At 30.6% G+C, this 12,243-nt stretch overlaps 1 protein-coding gene across 1 annotated transcript; it reads right to left on the reverse strand.

The window, feature by feature from the left end:
* Nucleotides 1-1,719: 1,719 nt before the first annotated feature.
* Nucleotides 1,720-4,612, reverse strand: LOC149566369 (GDSL esterase/lipase At5g33370-like). The gene is made up of 5 exons (XM_089817394.1): nt 4,369-4,612; nt 4,044-4,171; nt 3,714-3,956; nt 2,123-2,375; nt 1,720-1,981 (listed from the first exon to the last, which is right to left on the reverse strand). Exons 1-5 carry the CDS (start codon nt 4,607-4,609, stop codon nt 1,755-1,757), a joined length of 1,092 nt encoding a protein of 363 aa, XP_089673520.1. The 5' UTR covers nt 4,610-4,612; the 3' UTR covers nt 1,720-1,754.
* Nucleotides 4,613-12,243: the final 7,631 nt, after the last annotated feature.

Consider the following 12,243-nt stretch of genomic DNA (forward strand, 5'->3'; position numbering starts at 1 on the left):
ATTTCTTTAACATATTCATAAATTAAAATTTAATATAAATTAAATTTCTTTCTAAATTAAATTATACATGATATGCATATGTTCTTTTTTTTTTCTATTATACAAAATTTTAACAACACATTTTATACATATTTATTTCTTAAAAAATTAATAGAATTTATTACCAAAACTTTATAGAACTTTAATAGAAGATAAGGTTGGAAAAAGAGTTGATTATAAACAAATATTTAAATAAAAAAAAAATACTTTTTATTTCTAATATATTTACTAAACTTCTAATTCTAATAAAAACATATATTTTAGAAATACATACAATATACAACAAATGAATGTTTTCTTCTTAGATTGACCCAATTTCAACTCTTAAATTACAACCAACATATTTATATAACTTATATTGAAGTCTACCTTATTTTTTTAAATGTTAATAAAATATTATTCTTTAATTTTATGTTTTAGTTATTAATAGTCTATTTATTGATAAGTAGGAGATAATTTCCCGGTGCTTCACCCTTGTGAGCATCACCTAGATCCAATGAGTGCTAAGTGTTCCATTTATTCTCATGAGAGATGGATTCATGTTGAATCACTACTCATGAAACATGGGTCAATGAGTTTGACTCAAAATCACACAATTAAATCCTGATAGCAATATCACTATTTGACTTGCTATGGAAATTATCTCCTACTTATCAGTTGATGAGCTTAAGGGGCTTTCTAATGAATGGTTCATAATGCACAACACTTGGTGAAGGTTTTGCAAATCGGGTTGCAAGCTTTGGGTTTAACCATGGAGGAAACTCCGTAGTTAAGCACGCTTAGGCTGGAGTAGTACTGGGATGGGTGACCTCCCGAGAAGTCCTGGTGCTTCACCCTTGTAAGCATCACCTAGATCCAATGAGTGCTAAGTGTTCCATTTATTATCAAAATCACACAATTAAATCCTGATAGCAATATCACTAGTGTATTTATTATTTAACAATTTATATTTAAGTTTACCTTATTTTTTAAAATGTTAATAAAATATTATTCTTTAATTTTATGTTTTAGTTATTAATAGTCTATTTATTATTTAACAATTTAAAGGTGCAACATGTATATCATTTTATCAGTTTATTGTTGCATGTACAAAAACATGCAACTACTAGTGTATGATTGCTTGGATATCTTTTAAGAAGCATTTATGTGCTAGATATTCTCTAGAATTTTCTTCTGTTGTAATTTCTCTTGATGAACATTGACTCAAAGATTGTATTTTGATTATTGCCGTTGCTGGTTATACATTCACTATCTCGCATATTATATGAATTAGATTGAAAGCATAAGCTCAATAATAGTTATCCATTAACAAAAGAAATGCCTAGAATGGAACTATTCAAGCTATCATACATAGTATATGAATTAAATTGGAAGACTGGGCTCAATTAATGGTTATGAATTAACAGAAGAAGTACTTACAATGGAACTATTGAAAGATTATTATTGTAACATTCAGCTTTTCACTGTTCATCTTATTTTTTAATACATTAATTGGCATTCACTGGATGGATTGAAGGAGAAGAGCACAGATTGAACTTCGGATAGTACAGACCAATGAACAAGACTTTTTTCAGAGCTATATAGAGGATGAACATTGCAAATTCTGCAATACTGGCACTTAATATTTTGTTACATAAGTTTTATTTTAAAAAGTAACTTACAAATAATGTGGACATTAGAATTGAAGCCAAATGGGAAGATGTCCAGGGAAAGAGTCAGTCATCTAGTTTCATCAGCTGGCTGAGGTTAAGAGGACTCATAACAGAAGATGGGCCGTTATAAATCTCGTCCACAATGATTCTGTTGGCCTTCTCAGAGGGGTGGTAATTGTCCCAAAACAAATATTCATCCCTGTTTGTACACAGATTTGAAACGGCAGTGCAGAGGCCGATTCCATTGTAATTCCCTTGTCCACAACATGCATTTGCTGTATTCACAAATCCTGTATATACAAACACAGTGAGACTTTGAATATTTTTAGAAAACAATCTCCAAAAAATTGGAGAGTGCTCATAGAAAAACAAGCTTGAGAGATACATTTAAGCCTTTTGTTTAAGGAAAAGAATAATAAGCTTGGCTTTACCGTATGCTGCAGGATTATTGAACAGGCCCATATTCATTGTGTAGCTGTTGGCAAAGGTGAAAATCTGAGAAGAATACTTATTGTTGAGTCGATCTACCACAGATCTCAGCTGGGTGTTGAAGAGCGAAGCAGCATTTTGAAGTTCAACTGCACATTCTCCATTGCGAGATCTGGTGACCTTAACACCTGGAGCACACCCCAATGGCCCTGTTGATGTCACCAGCACTCTTCTGCCTCCCAATTTGTACATTTTCTGCATTCAGAAACAAGACATTTCATCAAATGATTTCAAAGTTATTGTAAAACTCTAAAATCCACATAGTAATAGATTGTAAATTGTAGACAAGTTTTTGACTAAAATTATACTCTTATTCAATCACATTACATGATCCATTATCAGAATGAGAGAGCAAGAGATGCAAAACAAGAACAAAAGATGAAAAATAAAGTGTGATTTGAATGATGGATCATGCAGTATGATTCAAAACATTAATGATAAAAATCTCAGTACAATCCAATCCAAGAGCCAAGCACTAATTAAATGTATTTTTAAGTTGAAAAATAAGAGATTAACTCAAAATAGATAAATTCATCCAAAAAATTCAACAAGGGTGAGTTGTATCAGAGCTTGATAAGAGGAGTTATTACCACCACTCTTCTACCTCCCAATTTTTGCATAAAAAAGCAAGAGATTTCTTCAAATGATTTCAAAGATACAGAGAAAATAAATTGAAAAATTATAAAATCTCTAAACATAATTAAGAAAGATATAAGAGATGGTGAGACACAAATAATGTAAGAAGATTTCAACAATCTATTTAATAGAAATAATACAGTTTCAAGATCTGATTGTATGAAAGTATTCTCTTTTTTCATCTTTTCAAATCACATTGAATAATCCATCATTTTCTACTTGTTCAGCTCTTCTCATTGTGATGATAGATCACAGAATATGAATGGAAATATTGATAACAAAAAAACTTTCACACAATAGAATCTAAAAACTATATTATCTCAACATGTTCAAAATTTCAATTTTTTTAAATGACCTATCTAACCCACATTTGTAAACTTCATAAAACTTTTTTATCATCTATTCTTACATTCTCACCTTCCTAAAATATGCCATACATGTTTCACCTCTTTTAACCACATTTTCTACTTTCTTGCTAGACATGTTTTCCTTCTTCAACCTCTATCTTCACACTTCTTTACCTCCACCTCCTCACTGTCCCTTTCTTAATCTTTCGCTATCTTCCTCCCCCTCTCCATCTTATCTATATATCTCTCACCATATTCTATGTTTCTATCTCTATCCTCTAATCACCTCTATATCTTTAAACATAGTAGAGAAGGGCATAACAGATGATGTGTCTGAGACATTTTTGGCAGTTCAACTGAAATCACACTTTGTTTTCCAATAAAACCCATTGATTATGAGAAAAAGACCTTAAAAGGTAGACAAGTTCTAACTGCAGATGAATTGTAGTCTCAGTTGGAACTTTTACCTTACCCCTTAAAACTATAAACTGAATGTCATCCAGCAATCAAAGTCACATACTAGCATTCTTATAAAAGACAAGAAATTTACCCCGAGATATTTCTCATATTCTGAGATTATGAACTGAGTATAATCCGGTAATGTATATTGAATGGATCTCCTTGAGACAGGAGTGAGGTAGTAATTATTGACGTAATCATTTCCTCCCAGAGTAATCGACATTAGACCTTCTGCAACAAGTTTTTTAGCTGCAGCAACTCCAACCATCTTCGCCGCCCTCTTTTTATATTCAACAAAATTCTGAAACTGTTGAGGAATCCTGATTATATTTACCTGCAAATAGAAATAATCCTCATTCATTCTCTTTGGTAGAAGCATAACGAATATAATTCAAAAGAATATAATGAAAATTATGCATACAAATTGTACTCCAGTGTCATTTAGAATCCCAACACCTGCAGAAGCGAAATTAGCACCCCTGAGCAATGCATCCCCATCTAGTGAAGGACTCAAATATGGTAGCACAGATTCTGCCCCCAGCTTCTTGCCTGCGATTCACATAGTATCAATAAATCAATCTCATTTCAATATTGCTAAAATAAAACCCAATAACCTTTGCAAAACAATCACAGTGACAACAAGATTCAAAATGAAGAAAATTAATGCCATTTGGGTTAGATTCATCTAATGTCAAAACATAATTTACAGTAAAGAATTTTAAAGAGTTGAATAATATTATACATACTTATAAAATCAGCAATATTGAGTCCATTAGAGAATCGGCCTGTAGCTTTATGGGTAGGATAATCTATTCCATAAGGATATAAATTGGCTCTGGCAGTGGTGGCAACGTAATTGTTGTTTCCACTGTCCACCAGTGAATCTCCAAAGACAAAGTAGGCAGGTGCTGCTTTTACACCCAAAAAACAACCTGATAATATGAGTAGCAATCCAACAAGAAGTGACCCAACACCAATGGCCATCATCTTCTCAGAGTGGATGAATTGGTTTGCTCAAATTAATAAAGGATGAAATGAGGCTATCTAGTTAGGGTTGTCTTTATAGTCCTACCCTGCTTCGGTGACGCCCTTACACGTCTCTTTCTATAAAGTGATCCAACTGGCTCACCTACATTCACAGGATTTCCACCCACTTCTCTTCATTGATCGTTTGCATTTTGTGATACAATCTCTGTCTGGTATTCCTACTTGGATAATCATCTGTGCGGAATATGGACTGTGGACAATCACATAAGTTGGGTTGATGACTTTGACACCATGCATATCTCAAAGGGAGCACAACTGACATTTCAACGTGCAATGTGTAGAGTCCTTTGGTAGGTAGTCAAGACAGTTCGTATGATTATGCAGCATTACATGGTAGAGACTAAGGGAAGGGTTTGTTGTTGGCAGTGGATTGAGATAGATTAATCTCACAAAATATCAAATTCATAATCTTATCAAATTCATATTCTGGAGATACACGAGATAGAGTATATCAAATTCATATTCACGGGATACGATAATAAATCAAGCTATAACAATGCTATTAAGATTTAATGCTTAATTTTTAAGTCAAATTCATCACTCTATGTTTCACAAAAATCTATCACTTAGAATTTGAGCAATAGAAATTCACAAAATCATGAAGAACACTTCCATGGAAGAACTTTTGTTTCTTCGAAGAATAAAATTAATTTCTACAAAATAGACCATTAACGATATACTTAATAAATTTAAAATAAATAATAATAAAATTGATATAAACTATACCAATAAAAAATCTATTATTAAGTATAATTATATTAACTAAATTTATTTCAAAATAGTTTTTTTTTTACTAAAGTCTAAAAATTATAAATAGCAAAAGGCCCACATAAAAACTTTTGAGTGTCCAAACAATAATTATAAATCGTGTAATTCTTACCCACCCAACTGAATCATTTCATCTAAGTGCTACTCAGTTCACTACATCATAATTTGGTAGCCCATGATTTAGCAGAAGGAGAAGTGGGGATGCACACATCCATATTTGAATTGTCAAAATGTATGAATATTTGGTATAATGGATCTTAATTAAATTGCCTTTGGTGGCCCAACTATTTAATTCCACAAGTCTACAAATTCATCTTATCACTTGGAATGTGATAGACCATTTAAGCTTTGTTGTTTTGTAACACTTTTATAGCTCAACATTTTTTTGGCATAGTGTCTTATATTATATTTAGAATTGCTATGACTATGGATAAACATAAATTAGTTTATGACTATCCATAGCAATAGTGACTATGATAGCAAGCTATGATGATAATAAATAACTCTTTGTATTTATTTATATTTATTTTTCATTGTGTCATGTATTACATGATAATACAAAATGACGAGTTCTTTCCTTGTGATTTTGATTTTTAGTCATCTATATTTACACATTAAACCATGTTTAATGTTCCTTCGATGATTTGCATATAATGTTGACATTACTATTATTATTATTTATTATGATTCTTTACTTGTCATACATTAAACAATAATAATAAATAAACATATTATATATTTTACCCTTCACATCATCATTATTAAAGAAGGCAACATACTGCAAAATATTTGATGACTTTTGATCAAGAAGTAGTGATGGGAGATAATTGATGACAAAGAAAAACTACAAATTGTTCTATTAGTCATCATTAATACAATTTGTTCTACCTTCTCATCTACAAATTTTTAAGTAAATCAAAGGAAAACTACTAAAGCATTAAAAATTATGAATGACACTTTTATAGATAAAAAAGACAAATTTTGAATTTTCTTAATTTTTTTATATAAATGGTTTAGTGCATGACATAATATTGAAATTTTAATTTTAGATTTGATAAAATAATTTGAACAAGTAAATAATGAATTTTTACTTGCTAGGTAAATGAATGATTTATTCTATTTCTTAAAAAAATTATAAATTAATTATTATAACTTTCTAATTATTTTATATTAAAAGTTAAGAGAAACTCACGTGAACAAGTATCACTTTCTAATTATGTTATAGACTTGAGCTTTAAATTCATTTAAAACAAAAATCACATCATAATAGAATATTATCACTTTATAATTATATTGTAGAATGAATTAAATGAAACTTGCTTTTACAAAACAAAAACAAAACAAAAAAACATTTTATTATAAAATTAAAGTTACATCAAAAATCACATCTTATTATCAAAACTATAATTTTTGAAGAAAAAAAAAATTATAACACAAAGTTATATTCTATTATGAAAATAAAATATCTAAGAATAATAATAAAGAGAATAGGACCTTTGATTTTATAAATTTTCAAATTATTTATATAATGCCAAAAGTAGAAGATTAATGTACATAAAGAAATTGTATAAAATAACAAGTCAAAGAAAATAATTTATATTATATTTTAAAATTAAAAAATATTAAATTAAATTATTTATTTGAGATCATTATTTAAATATAATTTCATGTGGTGAATACATTAAATTTGATTATTTTTTAGTTTAATTTAAATAATTTTTTTTTTAAAATTTGTTTTAAATAGAGTAAGAGTTTTCATTTATTTTAAATATTTGATTTGTCATATATAAATAAAATCATCATTTAAAAATATCCCTTAATTTATTTATAATGCATACAAATGTCAATTATTAAAAAATGAACATGAGAAATAAAAACAAAACTCTATACTAGAATAAAAATATAATTTCTAGTAATAATACATAGATCTGAGATGTAATATTGGGTGTAAGCATAATACTAAGCACAAATAGAATAACCTATTATTTACTTTTACAAAAATAGAACTTGAAACACCTCATGAAAGTGAGGTATGATATATATAAGAACATTTCCAAATAACAATGAAAACCTTAGTGAAACCATCTAAATATCAAGCGTCTAAATAAACAAAGATCTAGAATATATAACTCAAAATCCAAAGACTTACACATAACAAATGAAGAAACCCTTATTGCCATTTTTGTATAAAAATAACCCACAAAGAAATCTACATAGAACATGTATAAAAATTATGATTTGTAGCCACTACATTATACAAAAATAATAGAGAGAGCATAAAATACTCATCCATGGAACAAAGAATCACAGTTTCCATTGCTTGGTATACAATAGGGCTTCAAAACAACTTTGTAGATATTATATAAACCTACAAAATTCTTCAATGCTCTGTGTACAATTCTCAATTAATATTAACTAATGGTGAGGATTTAACCCACTACCAAAAATCAATGGTATTTGGGAAAAATCTCAATTTCCCATATTTAACTTTATTTGGCTCTCCTTGTATGACTACAGAAACTACAAAGTTCTTCAATGCTATATATACAATTCTTATTTTTTAATTAAAATATATAATATTAACTAATGGTGAGGATTTAGCCCACTACCAAAAATCAATGGTATTTAGGAAAATTTTCAATTTCATAGATTTGGCTTTATTTGGCTTTCTTTATGTGACTGTAGATTGGGCTAGTAAGGTAAGTTGTAATTCTTAATTTTAGAACTATTAGTTAATTTTTAAGGAAATTTTACATTAAAAAATCTAAATTATTTTTACTGTCAAAAAATAAAATGGTAACTTTTATGTACTAATTAAATTATTTTTATTTTCTTTCTATAATTATTAAATGTCATTAATGGAAGTGCATAAAAGTGAAATCTTAAAAAGGTAGTAAAGTTTTTTTTTTTTTTTTTCTAGCAAAAGTGGGCTAGCCACTGAATATATTTATTAATAAAACTGGTTCAAAGAGCTCAACCAGGAAAGAACCAGAAAGAAAACCTGGAATCATTGCTTATATACAAATCTACATAAAGATATTTGTTGATATTTACAATAGATATTATATCGACAAAATCGAGGCTCATAAAACTATACCATTGAGAACTTTGTCCTAAGTCAAGCTTTACATCTAAATTTTATGAGCATGATAAACAGCTTTCAGATGCAATCAATGAATGTAATTATTCGAATTGTTCAATAAATGAGTTGGGTTTATGTGTGTTAACAATGACACCATCACACCCGAGATTAGATGTGAAATCGGCCACTTTATTTCCTTCTTGCAGGGTATGTGATATGGTAACTTTTGAAAATTGATCAATCAAGTACCAAATTTTCTTGAAGATATATTGCAAATGCCATGAATAGGATTGTCGTTTAATGCAACTGTTAATAACCATTTGAGAATCACCTTCAATATGGACTCTGTGAAAATTACGTGTTTTAAGCAGTACAAGGCCTACCAAGAGAGCTTGTGTTTTTGTTGAATTATTAGTCCCATCTAGCAGTGGGGAGGATGAAATTGCTAGAACTATACCTTTACTATCTCTGACACATGCCCCAAGACTTGATTTACCTGGATTTCCCCTTGAAACACTATCAAAATTAAGTTTCACTATACCCGACTCAGGAAGTAGCCATTGCACAACTGCTCTATCTATCTTGGAATGTTGATTGTTGCTAATTCCACTCCCCTAAGGAATAAGAAGAGATTTCCACTCTTGAATGATGAAACTATCCCAAACTGAGATTGTAGGATTGATTTTGTATCTAAAAAGGCCTACATTAGTGACTTCTAATATAGAATTTTCAATGCCTTGTAACACTATTTGTTTCTCTGCAAACTCATTTCTAAATATCCTCTTGTTCCTCTCCCACCAAATAGCCCAAATAACCAAAGTTGGAGTACATATCCAAATTCCTGCAAATAAAGCTTTCGAAAAAAGAAGCAGCCAAGATTGAAAAATCTCCCAAAGGTTATTTTGAAGAGTATAATAATGAATTTTTCTGAGAACAAAAACCCAACAATCATATGCGAACGAGCAGGTGACAAACAAGTGATCCACTGATTCATATTCTTCATTACACAAGACACATTTAAATGGAGGAGCAATATTGAACTTAGTCAATCTGTCACTTGTAAGAATTTTGTGTTTAAGTGCAAGCCATGCAAAACATCAAGCTTTTGGAAGAACAACATGGTTCCAACAAAATTTATAATCTCTAGATGGATTCTTTTGTGCAACCATTCTCTATAACAACTTATACCCCTCTTTGACTAAATAACAACCATCTTTAGCTAGAGCCCAAAACAATCTATCTTCCCCATCTGAAATGTAAACAAGTCTCTTGTCTAAATAGTCTCTAAACATTTGTTTCTCTTGAATAGACAAAGGTAGGTGATCTAGATTTTTCCAAGTGACTTTCCTAGAATAGAGACAAATTTTATCTATAAAATCAATGAATCTGTTACCCCAAACTGATTTTGAAATGTTCATTATGTTCTGAGAAAACTACAAAGTATGAAGAGGTAGAAATCCATTCCATGAGTCCCTCCAAAAGTTGACTCTATCTCCCTTATTCAACTCCCAAGAAATATATTTAAGAACAATATCTCTAGAAGAGATCATAAAATCCCAAATCATAGAGCCTTTAGGGGGATTAAGAATTGAAAAAATTCTTGTGGGGTCATTATTATCTAAATACTTTTGTTGCATTATCTGAAACCATGTTGATTGAGGTTTAGTGTACATATGCCAAATGAGTTTCCCACCAAAAGTTGCATTTCTCTTAGTCAAATCATGAATACCTGCTCCACCAATGGCTGGAATATGAGCCATGTCATGAAGTGATACAAGCAGAATGTTTTTATCCTCATTCATATTTCCTACCCAAAGGAAACCTCTAATCAAGTTTTGGATTTGTAATAAGATTGATGCCGGCGCTTTGAGGACTGCAATATAGTAATTTGGGATTACTGAAAGTACTGATTTTATAAGTAGAATTCTTCCTGCTAAAGAAAGCCATATGGCTTTCCAAGCTACCACTCTAGACTTAATTCTTTGAATAACTGAATTCCAGTAGCTTTTCTTATTTGATCCCATGAAAAATGGAATTCCAAGATATGTTGATGGAAGAAAGTCCTCTAAAAATCCCAAAATTTTAACAATTCTGTTCGATATCACTTTTTGGTGTAGAAAAGAAAGATTTTTGACTTATTTGAATTGATTTTCTACCCTAAGACATCTGAAGACAACTCCAAAATCTTCTTTATTTGTCTAGCTTCTAACACTTGTGATATACCAAACAATAGTGTATCATCTGCAAATAAAGAATGTGTAATGGAAATAGATGTGCCAGTAATGTTTGCTCCCTTCCATTTTCCTAAAAGATGATAGTGCATAATGGTTCTACTAAAGGCTTCAGCCATGATGATAAACAAAGCTAGAGAAAGAGGATCTCCTTGCCTAATTTCTTGAGTAGAAGAGAAGAAACTAGAAGCTGTCCCATTAACAATGACTGAAAACCAAGCCCCAGAGATACATGCTCTTATCCATTTACACCATTGATTTGAAAAACCCATCTGCTGGAGGACTTGAAGAAGAAATGACCAGCAAACTCTATCATAGGCCTTCATCATATCTACCTTGATTATGAAAGAAGGAGACTGATTCATACTTATAGAATGAAGAACTTCATGAGCAACCATTGCTCCCTCCACAGTTTCACTACCAAGAACAAAACCCCCCTACTTTGAAGAAATTAGCTTTGGAAGAAGATACTGAAGATAGGAGTATATTACCTTCATTATAATCTTATATGTAAGATTACAAAGAGAGATAGCCCTAAAATGAGCAAATTTTTTGGGCTCTTTCAACTTACGAATAATTGTAATGTTGGTGGTATTAAAATACTTAAGCATTGATTTGCACTTCCTAGACTCTTCCACTGCAGCCAAAAGATCACAACCAATAAAATCCCAGTTGCATTGGAAAAATAGCATTGTGAATCCATCAAGACCCGGAGCTTTGTCCGGAGGGAATGAAAAGACAACCTTTTGAAGTTCTTGAAATGAGATCGATTTCATAAGCATATTATTATCTTTCGGAGACACCAATTTTGGAATGGCTTGAAGAAGATCTACCACTTGTGAAGGGGAAGGTACTGGAAATTCAGCTGGTGCAAGAAGATTCTTAAAAAACCTAACACCTTGCTCCTTAATATGCTGTGAATTTGTTAAGACATTACCTATTAAGTCCTTAATATTAAAGATTGTTTTGGCTACTCTTTTTTGCTGTGCTAAAGCATGAAAATATTTAGTATTCTTATCCCCTTGTTGAAGCCATAACTCCCTAGACTTTTGATGCCAATATTCCTCTTCTCTTCCACACAACTCTTCCCACTCATTCTAAAGATTTTTTTGTTTAATATATGTATCATTTGTCATCCCATTTTGAATGATATCAGTGTGAATATCCTCCAATTATACCCTAACAATCTCTTTTTGATTGAAGACATTTTTGAAGTTATCTCGATTCCATTGTTTAATGTATTTTTTAATATGTTTCATCTTCATTACAAACTGATGCATCTTAGAACCTGGAACAAAAGGTACACTAACCCACCACTGCTTAAGATGCTGGAGAAAATGAGGATGACGAAGCCACATACTTTCAAATTTGAATGAGGATTTACCCTAATAATGCTTGATATCTGCAGCTCGAGTAAGTGATAAGGTGATTGGGTAGTGGTCTGATTTTGGATATGGTAAAATATCTGAACTAAGCTGAAATTGCTGCAATTT

Source organism: Cupressus sempervirens, chromosome 3, assembly GCF_028749045.1.
Source record: "Cupressus sempervirens isolate cs-2001-9-10 chromosome 3, ASM2874904v1, whole genome shotgun sequence".
Classification (NCBI taxonomy): Eukaryota; Viridiplantae; Streptophyta; class Pinopsida; order Cupressales; family Cupressaceae; genus Cupressus; species Cupressus sempervirens.

Bases quoted from the DNA above. Each gene is read 5' to 3' on its own strand.
- LOC149566369 (XM_089817394.1), bottom strand. From the start codon at position 4,609: ATGATGGCCATTGGTGTTGGGTCACTTCTTGTTGGATTGCTACTCATA. The intron at 2,376-3,713 runs GTAAATTTCTTG...TTCTGAATGCAG, and splicing joins AATATGAGAAATATCTCGGG to AAAATGTACAAATTGGGAGG. The intron at 1,982-2,122 runs GTAAAGCCAAGC...TTGTATATACAG, and splicing joins CAATAATCCTGCAGCATACG to GATTTGTGAATACAGCAAAT.